This window comes from Oxyura jamaicensis, chromosome 8 (genome assembly GCF_011077185.1).
Source record: "Oxyura jamaicensis isolate SHBP4307 breed ruddy duck chromosome 8, BPBGC_Ojam_1.0, whole genome shotgun sequence".
Classification (NCBI taxonomy): Eukaryota; Metazoa; Chordata; class Aves; order Anseriformes; family Anatidae; genus Oxyura; species Oxyura jamaicensis.
In genome coordinates, this window is record NC_048900.1 from 26,839,193 (window position 1) to 26,853,304 (window position 14,112).

General features: G+C 37.2%; 1 protein-coding gene across 3 annotated transcripts in view; it reads right to left on the reverse strand.

Annotated features, from left to right (window-relative positions):
• The window catches only part of USP24 (ubiquitin specific peptidase 24), a 60,387-nt gene that overhangs the window by 5,319 nt on the left and 40,956 nt on the right, over positions 1 to 14,112 (reverse strand). For 2 of the 3 annotated variants that reach the window (XM_035333018.1, XM_035333015.1), the window contains 22 exons: positions 13,726 to 13,870; positions 13,169 to 13,288; positions 12,753 to 12,878; positions 12,460 to 12,558; positions 12,165 to 12,247; positions 11,798 to 11,939; positions 11,284 to 11,403; positions 10,667 to 10,887; positions 10,152 to 10,276; positions 9,394 to 9,535; positions 8,897 to 9,047; positions 7,536 to 7,631; positions 6,806 to 6,909; positions 6,568 to 6,681; positions 5,749 to 5,845; positions 4,669 to 4,785; positions 4,001 to 4,093; positions 3,561 to 3,663; positions 2,556 to 2,677; positions 1,921 to 2,034; positions 1,617 to 1,682; positions 1,252 to 1,318 (listed from right to left, as the gene is read on the reverse strand). In XM_035333018.1, the coding sequence (XP_035188909.1) occupies positions 1,252 to 1,318; positions 1,617 to 1,682; positions 1,921 to 2,034; positions 2,556 to 2,677; positions 3,561 to 3,663; positions 4,001 to 4,093; positions 4,669 to 4,785; positions 5,749 to 5,845; positions 6,568 to 6,681; positions 6,806 to 6,909; positions 7,536 to 7,631; positions 8,897 to 9,047; positions 9,394 to 9,535; positions 10,152 to 10,276; positions 10,667 to 10,887; positions 11,284 to 11,403; positions 11,798 to 11,939; positions 12,165 to 12,247; positions 12,460 to 12,558; positions 12,753 to 12,878; positions 13,169 to 13,288; positions 13,726 to 13,870 (2,567 nt within the window). The remainder of the gene's footprint in view (positions 1 to 1,251; positions 1,319 to 1,616; positions 1,683 to 1,920; positions 2,035 to 2,555; positions 2,678 to 3,560; positions 3,664 to 4,000; positions 4,094 to 4,668; positions 4,786 to 5,748; positions 5,846 to 6,567; positions 6,682 to 6,805; positions 6,910 to 7,535; positions 7,632 to 8,896; positions 9,048 to 9,393; positions 9,536 to 10,151; positions 10,277 to 10,666; positions 10,888 to 11,283; positions 11,404 to 11,797; positions 11,940 to 12,164; positions 12,248 to 12,459; positions 12,559 to 12,752; positions 12,879 to 13,168; positions 13,289 to 13,725; positions 13,871 to 14,112) is intronic. The other variant, XM_035333016.1, reaches the window with a different exon arrangement.

A 14,112-nucleotide genomic window follows, 5' to 3' on the forward strand; every position in this document is an offset into this window, starting at 1 on the left:
GAAGTTGAAAAAAACAAAAAACAAACCGTTCAAAACCACTATAAACAGATCAGGCCACCAGCTTTCTCCTGGATCAAAACTTGCTAAGCTAGAAGAATGTTTGGAGCTTCTTCACACAAACAAGCATAGCAAGATTCAGTCATGAGACTCCATGGGAGATCCAGGCAAAACAACATTCCTAGTCAGGATTTTTTCTATACTATGAATTTCGATGCAACAAAATTCTTTGGCTGAGAAGCAGAGATTTCCATGGAGCTGCCACAACCAGATTTGCCACACAGGACTCAGAATTCTCTCCCTATCACTCCACCTCAAAGAATACTGTAGTGAAACCCCTAAAGGCGGCAAACCATTGCTAGGGACCTGCAAATTGCCTTTTTTTTTTTTAACCTTCAAAGCACAGCAAATAGTTAACACCACAGTACTGGCATTCTGCAAATTAAGCATGAACACCCTCTTGAGGGCCACAGAAAACTACTTGCTGGTTTCTTTCCGTGGAGTAAGACCAGTCAATGTGACTGATAGGTCATGGGCCACGTGCAGTGAAACTGGAAGCTGTTCAGTGCTGTTGCTAGGAGACTTCAAGGTAGAACTACAACATTCACTCCCCAAACTCGCAGCAGTTCTTGTAAAATGTATGATTTAATACCAAAACACAATAAGCCTTCAACATAATCTAATTGAATAATTAGATCTCTTCTCTGTAGAGAAAGAACAAAAGGTCACATATTGCCCAAATTACAGAATAGGATCAGTTCAAGTGGGACCACTTAGAGAAAAGATAACTACTTAATCCCTGACACTACTGCATGTTACCTTTTATCAGTCACACACAGAAATGAGTGAACAGAAGAGCACTGAAGCGCAAGAGAAAAAGAAAAAAGCTAAGTATTGTCTCTCACTAAACCAGTATCCAAAATAAATTCAGGTAAAAGCCACAATCTGAAGCAGCTCCTCATCCAGACAGCTATGAAAGAGATACACAAGCTGCATTCATTGATTACACGTGCTCCTTGAGCACTATGTGGCTAATCTGCATTTGTTACACACAGCCTCTTCTGATTCACATGAAACAAGCTCTCGTCTTTCTGGGCCTTCCTTATCACTTATATGCTTTGGTAACTTCACTTCAGTAAGGTGTGTGGTCAAATGGAGACCTAACAGTTTTAATGAGAAGTAACAAATCAGTATGAATTATCGACATAAGGGTCAGTAGGAGAGACAGTAACATTCACACACTGGCTTACTTGCCTATTAATCCATTTTCTGTTTCAAAAGCAAATTTGATGCGTTCTACTTGTAAGGGGTCTTCAATAACCTGGCATGAAAGAAAAAGGTCAGTAGAAGTAAGTTATGCTTTATACCTGAGAATCTATACTAGGAAATGCTTTTAATCACCTCAGTATGAAAAACAGGAGACTCAGGAAGTTCCACATAACACCAGATTATCAAGACAGCAATTTAAGAAGTAATAAAAAAAAAAAAATCAAACTGAAGGATCAAAGATACCTGGATGTTAAAATTATCATTGCAGTCCTGTTTTTTTTTTTCCTCATCATGCATCAATAAAAATTTAGTCCTGTACTTAAATATACAAGTCTTTACCATTCACCTACCAGTATCTCATGGAGTAACTGGAATATATTTTTCAATTCATGAGGTGGAGCAGTTTCCAGCTGAGTCTGCAAGTGAGAAATATAAAGTTACTTTGATAATAAAATGTGTGGATGACACAATTACCAGGCTTTCTGAAGATTAGTTATTTTAAACAGCAGAAGTTAAATACCAAAAGTTAAACAGCAAAAAACACCACAACTAAAAAACCCTCTCAAAATCCAGTTCTGCAGATCCTAGCGCCATTATAACACATAAAACACAGTATGATCAAAACCTAGAAGAAACTATCTTGATCATCTCTACCTTGATGAAGTGTAGCACAGTAAAGGAGAAGTGCTCGTTGCAAAAGCAGCAGTACACAACCATCTCAATGACAACTGACAGGGATCCAGTTAGCTCTCGTAACGCATACATTACCTAACAAAAAGATAAACAATTTCAAACACAGCCACACAATTATTTTCAAGGGATGGATCATGTTTATAATAGAATGTTATTTTTTCTCCAGAAATGGCTGCATTACTTTTTTCCTCCCAGCACCTGCGTGGCCCGGTGAGCTGAACCTCTTCACTCACAGCACTCCACTCAGCTCCTGCTGCCCACCCCTAAGGGTCTGAGTCAAGCATGACCCATTAAGTCACAGTGATTCGAGTTAGTGCTTCCAACTGACATACTGTAAATGACTGCATGTACACTTGTAGAATACATTCTTTGCTAACTTTGTAAACACTCATACTAGACCTTAAAGCTTAGGGATTTACTAGAGTAAGGTGTCAAGAAGAAACTGAAGGTGCCTTCTTGTTTAGGCTCAAAATAAAACCCACATACTCCCAGCTGGCTGCTTTTTAACATTTAGTGTTTTTCATGTTAAGATACTTCAAAGAACTAATGGCAGACAAGCCTTTAGGTTCAAGCAGGGTAAAATTTAGAACAGATACCTCCATTAAGTAAGGTTTTCCCTCAGACAGGAATAACAAGGCTTCCACTTCCCCATGGAGCGTCAAAAGTGGACCCGAAGTAGTTATGCTTAGAGGTGGACGCTGCTTAAAGAGACCAGGAGCTGTAACAGCAAATAGAAAAGCAATCCACTAGTAAATCAGTTTGTTCTATACACCTTGAAGACACTGCTGCTTATCTGACATCCTGTCATCTCTAATGACGGTCACCTCAACTAGCCTGTATGGTTACACTCCAAATAAACTTTTGTACTGACGTGCCATTTACATTAGTGACAACATGGGGAGATGAACCACAAAAAAAGCAAAAGCAGGATGTTAGTATTTACCATCAGGACTTTGAGCCTTAATTTCACTCCCACTGTTGCACATTCAAAACGTTTATCATTCTTCTGTTATTTTACGGTTTTTGACTGCCCCCAACTCCAGAAACTTTTAACCTTGGACAGACATCAAGTTATTCTTTCAAAAAGAAAACTTGAAATGCTTCCTTGAGGGCACTGAAGATCAGAACTCGTTTCTTTGTTATGCTTATTTAGATATCTGTCTCTTGTCAGAAATATCCAGGAGCATTCCATTGCTTATTATTCAGTAGCTTGGTCCAAATATTCCCCTTAAGACTAGCAAAAAACATAACAAATGCAGACAACGTACAGCCTGACAGGCTACAAGCCTTTCCCAGACAGCAACGATAAATTGATTCATCCACATGAAGGAAGACCTTTGAGGCAAGTGGGGCTGTTTGTGTTGGAGAGAAAGGCATAATAATGCTCATCTCAAGATTAGTTTTTCCCTACCCAATGCCTGTAAATGCTGTTTGCTACAGCCTCTCAGTACTTGTATAGAAAAGTAATGAGTAATCAAATGTACCTGCTAACCAGTGCCTTAAATTTGAAGTGATTGTATTTCTCCTCAATGATGCCTAAGTTACTCCCGTTTAAAGTAACCAAAATGAAACGTCACAGAAGGCAAAAATGCAATTCTTACCAACATTTCTTTGTGAGGAGACATCCGAGTGCAAAACAAGCAGTGCCACAGTATTGTGAAGATATCCAAACTCACGTGCTTGTGCTGAACTCCATCTGCGGTTCTGTTTGAGCCAAAGGAGAAATTTAATTAAATTTAATTTAATTAAGTTTCACCTGATTGATTTAGTCAACTCCTGTTAAGTCAAAACAAAGCAACGCCCTTAACAGCCCACCTCTATGTTCCAAGACTTTGAATATGTTGAAAATTTTATTATCCCAAGAATGACACTCCCTTCTGTCCATGCAGACATTTTTCCATGTTAACTACTATGTACACACAAACTTTAAGGCTTGCATGAAGTTTGCAGAATAATCCATGGAATAGTCTACTTTGTCACATGAACAGTATTTGCCCATAATGTAAGCATCTTAAACCCTGAATGACTACATTAGCTTTACCTGGTTACTCTGACGATTAGGACCAAGGAGAAAGTTGATCATGTGCCTCAAAGCAGAGTGTCTGAGAAGAAGACTGCTAGCCCTTATGCCCTGCTGTTTAGACAATAAATAAAAGTTACATTCCTATCCAAGTAAAGAATTAGTGCTGTAAGGCACAAAAGAAAAACAGTGCTAAGCACTGCACCTTCCTTTAAAAAGGTGTCTCATTATATACCGCACATTATATAAACTAGACAAGAATTGCTAAAGGCAAAATAACTGTCATATAAAAAGAAAAAGAATAGGGGGATAGAGAGATTCATACTGGGGTGAACAGCACAGTTCAGTCATTCATTCTACTTCCTATATGACAAAAAAATATCCCAAATGACTAGTATGTTTTAGAGGAGACAAAGACCAATCTACCAAAAAAATCAAGAAACAAACCCCCAGCATTCAGAAACGACATCTTCAATAAGTATACACTGCTTGTATATTTTTGGATGATTTAGGATTAAATCATTGTTCAAAGCCACTTATTAAAAAAGAAAAAGCAACCCCAAAATGAAAATCAAATACTCTCTGGAGGAATTACATTGTGCTGTTGAAACCTTCTACAAAGATGGATGACTAGCTGTTTTACTACGGTTCTTTAAAATTAAAGTAACAAAATATAAATGGTTGCTTACCTTCTGTACAAAATTGTTGAATAGCAAGAAGTACTGAGCACAGTTTTTGCAGTTTTCAGGAACATCTTTATCCAGTAGAGCAAGTAGCACCTCCAGTAACTGATGTAGACTTTTTAACTGTGAAAACAATTAACTTGAATTTAAATGCTTGTCTCCTGCTTAAAATACAGTAATTCCTACATTTTAAATTTTGGGTTCGATTAACAAAATCACATGTATTGTCAAATATGCTTGCTGTGATTAATATGCATGATTAACATAGGACTACAACCTTACCATTTTTAACTCTGATTTAACGTGCATATATTAAACAGGAAAGTAAGGAAAGCATTAGCATGCAGGTAACTTGCTTAAAGAAGTGGAACTCTGTGGTTACGTAAGTTTGCAATATTCTTAAAGTGATTCAAATGACTCAGTCAAGTGGTAACTGATGTTCAAATGTTCCTGTCATTATAGTAATATAAAATAAACTGGATTAGAAGTAAATCATAACAATATCTCAGGCTAACATAGCACCGCATTCACTTATGCGGAAAGCAATTTTAGTGTTTACTTTGTGAAGCACATTAAAGGCATTAGGATATTATTTCACAGATAGCAGCTAACAGCCCAGAGTAAGTAACCAAAAGCTCTCAAGCTATACTGCAAGTGTTCATCTCCCTACTATTCTACTCAGCTTGGAGAACTTTATAGAAATCTTACATTAAAACTCTGACTGAGGAAAGAAAATTAAAAATTAAGTTAAAAATTAAAGCTGATTTCTAGGATCTCAGTTACAGAAAAAGAATAAATTTCACAAAAACAGATTCCAAAACTTTTAAAGAGAATGTGATGTTTATAAAGACAAGCTGAAGTGAGACAATTGTTTCTACCTTCAAACTTAAATTCTAAGAATTACTGAAGCATATTACCTTTCAGTGTAGGGACAAACAAAAATTAACTAATTCAAGAAAGAGCTACAAGCCGGTAGATGTGAACCTTCCGCTTTGTCATTTACAAAATCACATAGCATTGCCTCCAAGTGGAAGCAAGAGCTGAGGCAGAGACAATCAACAGCATCATTGGTGAGGTGTCACTAACCTTCTCTTGATAAAGCAAGGCACTGTCGAGGGTTTTTTCAAGAACAGTAGCTACAGCAACTCGCACCTCTCTCACACTGCATTCCAGGAGGAAAGTTCTGGAAGATAAAAGGTAAAGCTGCAAAGAGAACTGGAATCAACGTGTACACACAATTGCTATGCCTAAGTGTGGTATTTATCATTTTAAAAAGGATAATAGTTCAAATATTATTGGAACATACTTCTGTGGATAAGCTTTAACTTATTTTCCTACATTCCTGTTTGTCACAACTAAAACCTATAATACTACTATATATTTATTTTTAAAGAACAAAAAGGTAGAACTAAGAGCTATCATATGATCCTGTCTCTCAATGAAACTTCAGAGAAACTACTCTTATCAGTTTTCCAAGATTTTGAAGTTGGAGTTTTGAAAACAGCTATTAGCTGATCTTGATGGTGAGATAAATGCATTGTAGTTTATCTGTGATCTTTGTCAGATCATTTTTAACTTACCTTACTCTAAACACTTTCACCACATTCTCCTTTCCTTCTATTTGCAGGAGTGACTAAACACACTCCAATGCACTCCTCTGAACTAAACACCTGCATCCTTCACATACACTGCACCATTTTATTAGATTTTCAGAATTACTGAAAAGGCTGAACAGAGGAAAATACGGGAAGTAAAAACCTAAGCGATAATTTAGAGTGCCTGCTTAAAGAACGTGCACAGTCAACTCCTTGGCAACGCACCAGTGTAGGCCAGATCATATTATGAAGCCTCATCCGTACACAAGACACAAAACACCACACAAAAGTCAGAATTACCAGTACTTACTTGACAAGCTCCCGTCCCTCTGGCCCAACGAAATATTCAACTAACCACTGACATGCATCAATGCTTTTGGAGAGCAGTGCATCTATGGTTGCAATCCACTCTTCCGTATCAGCCCTTTAATAAGGAAACAAAACCAGGGGTTGTAATGAAAGAAAACCACCTCCAAAACCTAAGCAATGTTTCGTATCATGTCTGTCTTTTTAATAAGCCAGAAGTGGCTTTCCCAGTCAGGTCTCACCTGAGTTTCTTCTTGGTTCGGAGATAGGTTTGGAAGAGGAATTGGACTGCCAGCTGTAAGCTCACCTTTGCCATGCATGGATAATAAGGATGTTTTACCTTAGTCTGAAAGAAACATCAGATTTACTCCAGAGCAGAACTATGCCTGCAGTCTTCTAAATATATGAAGATATTCTATTCAAGTAATTTATTTCATTTGGAGAACAAAGCAAACCATATTCTTCTGTACTAAAACCTGTCTTCAGTGCTGACTACGCTAGTTTAACAAATATGCTAAAAAAACTTCCTGTAAAGCCCACTAAGTCTGTAGATTTCAGAAATTTAATAAATGCTGGTTTATTAATCAGTAACTACATTCAGAAAAACTTCAGTAGACTAAACTGTATTGAAATGATGGAAGGTCTATCAGCTTTGAGGTGACTAATGCTGATTTTTGGATATTCGATACAGAGGGGAATTTCCGTCCCACTAGAGCTTAGTTTGCATCAATTTAAGAAAGTATTTCATAAGTTTTACTATGCATTTACACCATGGCATTTTCCCACTTCTGTAACAAGAGGCTGGAGTCAATTTTGAGACAGATGCTATCAGTGTGCAGAATTATAGGTGTCAAGGAATTGCTCAGCTGGAAAAGCAAAGTCACATCAAATATTTTTCTTGTTATGGCTCTTCTGTGGTCCTGCCTACCCAATGTTTTCCAAGTACTCCAAGATTAAGGTTTAATTACTTACAGCATTCAGTGAAGCTAATGATAGAACAAAACTGAAGTAGTCACTACTGTACACATCTCTATTCTTCATAAATTTCAGGTTTTCATCTCTCACCATCTGTAGATTTTTTTTTGAAGAAAAAGAATGCAAAAAAGAAAATAAAACACTGTCAAAGAACATTTCTCTAACACTTCATCTCACCCATAAATATGCGTGGTGTTTATAAACCAGTATCAGACCTATTCTGTTAATACTCTGAATCACTAGTTTGGTGGAGGGCAAAACCATTCGGGAAGCTTAGAGATTCGTATACAACCAGTGATTTTCTTCAAAGGATATTGCAAAACACAGAATAATTGATAGACTTAATCACTGGACCATTATGGTAAAGGAAAAAGAAGCTGCTGCTAAATTCTATTTTTTGCTTGCTTTTAACAAAATACCAAAAAAAAAAGTCCTTCAAATCTGAAAGCCTTGCTTAGCAAATTTACATGTACCATGGTATGCTAGTGACGTACTAACATGCCAAGAACCCCTTTATCATATAAAATTTTGCTGAAAGACTCTCAGTAAATTTGAGCCAAGTTATGTTTATTGTAGTAACACAACCCCAGATACCGGAATGCCTAAAGTGAGTACCAGCGTCCTGGTACAGGTGGAGGGCTGTGTATAGCTGGCACAGTTTACTCTGTAACGCTGGCACTCCTGCACATAAACAGATCAGCAGGGTGGTGTGTGCTCAGAAGACCAAATATATGCAAGATTGCACCCCCACCACACCTGCAGGCCTGCAGACGCAGACCTTCCTCTTATGACAGAGAATGAATACTGAACCTACCATCCTCTCGCTGCTCTGCTAGTGCCATCACACCTGTTATCAGCTCTGACTTGCAGTGCTGCCTACAATATCTTTGTTCTCCCATTTGAGAACACATGCAGGATTACATAAGCTAATAGGCAGAACTAGCTGGCTGTGCTTTCTTATATTCCTGCCTTTTACATTGTTGTGAAACTTGAGAACTAGAGAGTAACTAATTTGTGAGTTCTCCATTCTTCAAACGTACTTCAAACGAAGCATCTTCTCTGCTCTCATCTCTCCCTGTTTGCATGCTGACTGCTGCTGCATCTCATGTTTGACTACTTTGCCTGCAGTTTTTTCAAAGCAAGGAATAATGGGTCAGTTTTGTGAGAAGGGACAGCAAGATGTACAATAACATATCACTGAACAGCTTGTTAAGAACTTTGTATTAGAATCTAGAGTTACTTTCTAGCTTTGTTTTTAATAACTGAATTACTTCAAGGCCACCTTCAAAACTGTCTTCTTCCTATGAACTTCGATTTTGTATGAATAGCATTTATTTGCAACTTGCAGAGTACTCTACCTGATATATCCGGACAGGCATTTTCTCTACAAAAAGTCCTTTTTTTTCTCCTTTCCGAACCAGCTTAGTTAAGATGGATAGGCGATCACTGTTGGGCCTGTGAGGTCGAGGTGATGACTGGGGTGAAATTTCTGGTGAAGATGGAGCAGATCTAAAACATATAGAAGCTCAAGGTCAATAGCGAAATCCTACGACAAATCTGCAGTTGAAGTTTTAAAATACCAACAGAGCCAGTACCATCATAAAGCAAATTCAGATGACAGTCTAAGTAACTTATGAGGCTGTCAATCAGCTTGAATTTCTTATTCCAACAGTGACAAGAGTATGGAAGAGGAGCTTATAAAACCAATACAAGTCCATTCAAATAAGCAGCTTAAAGAAAACCAGAAGGATCAGTACACTCCTGTGTTGAACAAGAATTATTCATTCCTTAGCTCTGGAGATAGGATCTAGACATCAATATAGGAGAAGCCTTTACAGACACAAGAGAAACTTACAAGGAGAGGTCCTCAGCTTCCTGACGCACAACACTCACTCGACTTTTCTTTGGTAAGACCGGAGAGTTCTGATCAGACACTCTCTGGTAAAACAGCATATAGGCATTCCAGTAGCGCCGACGTACATCAGGATAAGGATTAGCTAATGAGAGAAAAGGGATTCAACAAAAGCCTTTGAAGGTTTAGCACCCTTTTCACCCCTACAGGGGAATGAAACTGGGTATGCAAGTAATACAGACTGTGCCATACGAAGTTATTTCTAAGATCAAAAAGCAGTCTGTGTTAGTGAATAATAAAAAGTGCACACACAGAGCATATATATTTTAAAAAGATATCTATTAGAATTACAAAGTAAGTGAACTCCAAACATAATTCTACCATTATTAATTCTTTAAAGCACTGTAGAGTTCAACTCTATGATCCCACACCATGTTCTACGCACATTTTGACTAGCCTAAAATAAGGCCTGTTTTGTGTTTTCTTTAAACCATTTTTAATAACATGCCATTTTACCTCTGAATCTCCTCTGCTATTCAGTTCACAAAAAGCTAAACAACAGTGAATACGGTTCAATATATTAGGCCATAGCAGAACATATTAGGACATAACAAGTGATGTCCCTCAGTATATCAGAATCAGAAAAAATGTTTGGGAAGGATTATTAGATCATGTCACTCTAAATAGATATAATGGACTTAGCTCTATTGAGAGCTAATATGAAATAAAGCTACTGTAAATTCATCTTCACTTCTGCTTACATTGATCATAGACTTTAGGTCTGTACTCTCCACCAAAACATTCATATTCCAAGGTTTCATCAGTTAACTCAAATTCTTCAACAACAGTGTCATTGAATTTATACCACTTTCCTTTTCCACATCCTCTGTAATCAAAAAAAAGAACAGAAATAGAACAGAAGCAATATTATTTGATTGTCTAGAGAAAAACCAAACCACCCCAAATACCCTAGCAATAACAACCTGAACTCACATTTGTTTTGACAGAAAATAGAAAGCTTAACTCAATGACAAAATTTGATTACCAAAAAATTGATTGAAAATACAAGAGAAGCACATCACCCACGAGTGTCACCAGAAGTTCTCATTGCAATACAAGACACATAAGAATTCATGATACTTTGATAACGTGGATAGCTCTGCTAGGTGTTAAGGAAGACCAGTGCTTCCAAAAGAGCTCTGAATGGCTCACTATACCTTCCCAAAACTAGTCTTTAGACTGCTCTCAAAGCCATTATGTGAGTCTTGGACATTACCTCCTGTCCTTTATAAAGGAGTAGTAATGCCCTGCATGTGCCTGGCCACTGTGAACAATCACACCAACAAGCTCGTAGTTTTCTGTAGGTGCAACTTTCTTCCTTGGGGAACCTCCACTTCCTTGATCCACATTTCTACCGTTGTCCCCCACTTCTGAGGACGAATCCTGACGAGCCATCCCTGACACAGTGTAAGGCTCCATGTTCAGCATCCAGGGAAACTGTTTGAAGAGAAATTTTAAACGGAGAGATTGTGTCATGCACCTGCTTATTTTTTTTTTTTTTTAAAGAGTTTTATTAATACTCCCATATTGGAAGTGCTAAAGGAAAGCACGGTAGTACAACTTTTCATCCTTATTACACAAGTTAAATAGAACATCTTTGCAGAGGCTTTTGCTTTCTGAAAGGTATCTGAGAACGCTGCAGGCAAGCAAAGCTTGAAGGAAAAGTACTTATTTTCTGTACCGTGATCATATTGTAAGTGTTCCACATATTCAAAAGCCCACCATTGGAAAGTGGAGGAAATAAAGGAGTATGAATAAGAAGGGTGAGTGCACCCCACTCCACTGAGTGGAGGGGATGGTGGGAATGGGGAGCATAACCAATAGTTTTCTTACCCTTATTTGTTCATCATACTTAATAGAACGACCGCTCTCCCAGTCAAAGCCAAATCTCATCAGGTGAATCACCAAAAGGCTCGGTAAGACCTTAATGCATGTACGCTTCACTGTAGTTCTCTTAAAAAGACAAAAGAGTATCACCACTATCTATATAACTCAAGCAAGCTCTAACATTTTTCCATAGATGCCTGATTCCAACCATCTTGAACTGATGCACAATACTGCTACAGGAGGTAGGATGACCATTGGATGACTAATGCCTACAAAAAGGGTACTATTGCAGTTATGTTTGTGCAGTGGGCTGGTATATTACAAAACACTGTACCATTCTGCCATCCCTCTAAACATTTAGTCCACAATATGAGTTACAAGGAATGAAGAAAGCTATTTACATGGGTTGTGGTTTTAACTCTATAATTAAAGTTGTATTTAAATATGGCTTCATATGACCATGCAATTCTTAAGAAAACACTAATCTACAGCTGAATACTCATATATATTAAAACAATACCTTTTCTTTGCATTTTTCACAGTAGTATGCATTACTTCCTTCCAGAACTTCTCCTCTAACAAACTGATCCAATGATATTTCCAAACTTTGACATGAAGTCACACCTAAGTTGAGAGCCATGAAGGCTTCCTCACGCTCATACCTAAAGTAAAGAAGAAAAAAGGTAAAGACATTGACAGAGGGGAACCTATCTAAAGTACATTAACAAGACATGCATAGAAAATAATATTGCATTTGCCCCGTAGCTATCAACAGCTACGATGCTTACAGTCAAATGCATATTACTTTTTGTGCTGCTTTGACCTACACGTTGTAATACTTACAGCAGCACATAACAAGTTACCTAATGCACTAAAATTAACATTACCTGTGAGGACAGTCCTTGCAGATCTTCTGATCAGAGAAGATACCTTGAAAAGTATTCTTAAATATTTGGTCTCTTCCTATTTTCTGTTGGAGATGTAAAATTAGACAGTTATATATATTTTCAGAGTGAAAGACCAAGCATACAGTATGAAATTTAAGCCTCTGAATATTACTTAGATCACAAAATGGTCAAGTGGTTCTCTGCCTTCTTTTCCAAAGAAAAGAGAATAACTGACAGAAATAGACTGACTACCAAGAGAAGCATGTAAACAAGGAAAGAAATCTGAGGTTTTTACCTTGAGGTACTCATCCATTTGATCTATAAGACTGGTAAAGAACTCATAAGCATCCTGTTGCTCTCGAACATAAAGTTCTTTATTCCACATCTTGAAGATCTGTATCAAGTATAAATATAAAGAGGTAGTAGTTCCATATAAATATTAAAAAAACCTTCTCTAATAAGCATTATTTATACACATTTTGTCTTTTTGAGTTAAAACTTTATCCCTAGAAATTCTGTAATGAGAAAAGGGTAAAAAAAAGGTTAACTGTTAAGTAGGAAAGTATATATTCTAAACAAAAGTAATACCTTCCAAAAGTTCTCAGGTACATAATACTGTAGCTTGCTTTCCATCAAGTGACCAAAAAGAGACTGAACTTGATAGAACACATTGTCATCTGGATTGTCTGTATCATCATCAATGGAAAGCAGGGCCTGGGAGGAAACAAATAACTTTACTAACTTTGCCAAGAACTAATACTTTAGGTTTTTATGACACAGCATGATGAGTTAAAAGTAATAATTTGTGTGAGTATATATTATATTTTTAGTGTATATGTGCTATGTATATGCACTATACATATTTATATATAGACTACGCATATACACTTTTTTTTTTTTAGAAAAAAACAACAATTCATGTTACAAATGCTGTGAAATAAACTTGCAGCTCAGGTGACAGTTAATTCTGAAAAGAAGACTTTACAGGATACTGAACCAATTACCTCTGGGAGACCAGGTTGCATATATAGCTGCTGGAAGACAGCATTCATGTAACAGGTAGCACCACCATTCTTGAGTCCCACAAATCCTGAAATGGAGCGACTATCCACTGGGGGAAGATACTAGAATAGAACGAGAAACATTTTTTGTCTCAATAAACTATAGAACATGTGAGACCCCAACATCTCTTTTATAGTCACCACTATGTTATGTGCTGTTTTATAGAAAACCAGGAAAATCAATTCTGAAATATCACAAGAGCCGTATTTGCTCATTTGTAGTTAATATTCAGCACAAAACTGAAAAAGCAGCCTAAAACATATCTAAATGAAATTGGTGATAATTAAGCAACACTTCTTTCTTATGCAGATAATTGACAAAGACTCACAAGAGTAGCTGATTCTCAGAAAGATCAACTGGATCTTCATTTACTTGTCTGCTTTTTGTAATTTTGAATTGAAGACCATGGAAATTTCTTGAATGAAGCAGCTCAGTAGATCGATTATACAGTACTAACGCTATCACGCTAATGCGAATTAAAAAATGGCTTCTTGCTTACGTCAAACTCCTTGGTAAGTGCAGGGTCACACTGGTGATGCATAGAAAGCAGCTCTTTTGTAATAAGCTGAAGATTGGAAGGTGAGCTATCAGCCAACATTACCAACACTTCATAGGCAGCTAATCGGCTATCTGCTGTACTGCACCTAAAAAGCAAACCACAGTTGAGATCTATTTTTAAAGATTACTCAATTATTTCTAATTCTAGAAAGTCATATTACTCAGAACAAGTGACAATTGTTCAAAACGACTAGTTTAAAGGCTAAAAAAACTCCCGAGAGACTGCAGTGTGGTATTTTTTTTTGTTTCTTGGGGAGGCAGAGGGGAAGGAAAGCAATTAGGATGAGCAGCCCCAGAAGCACTCCTTTAAATAAGCCTTTCTTACTGA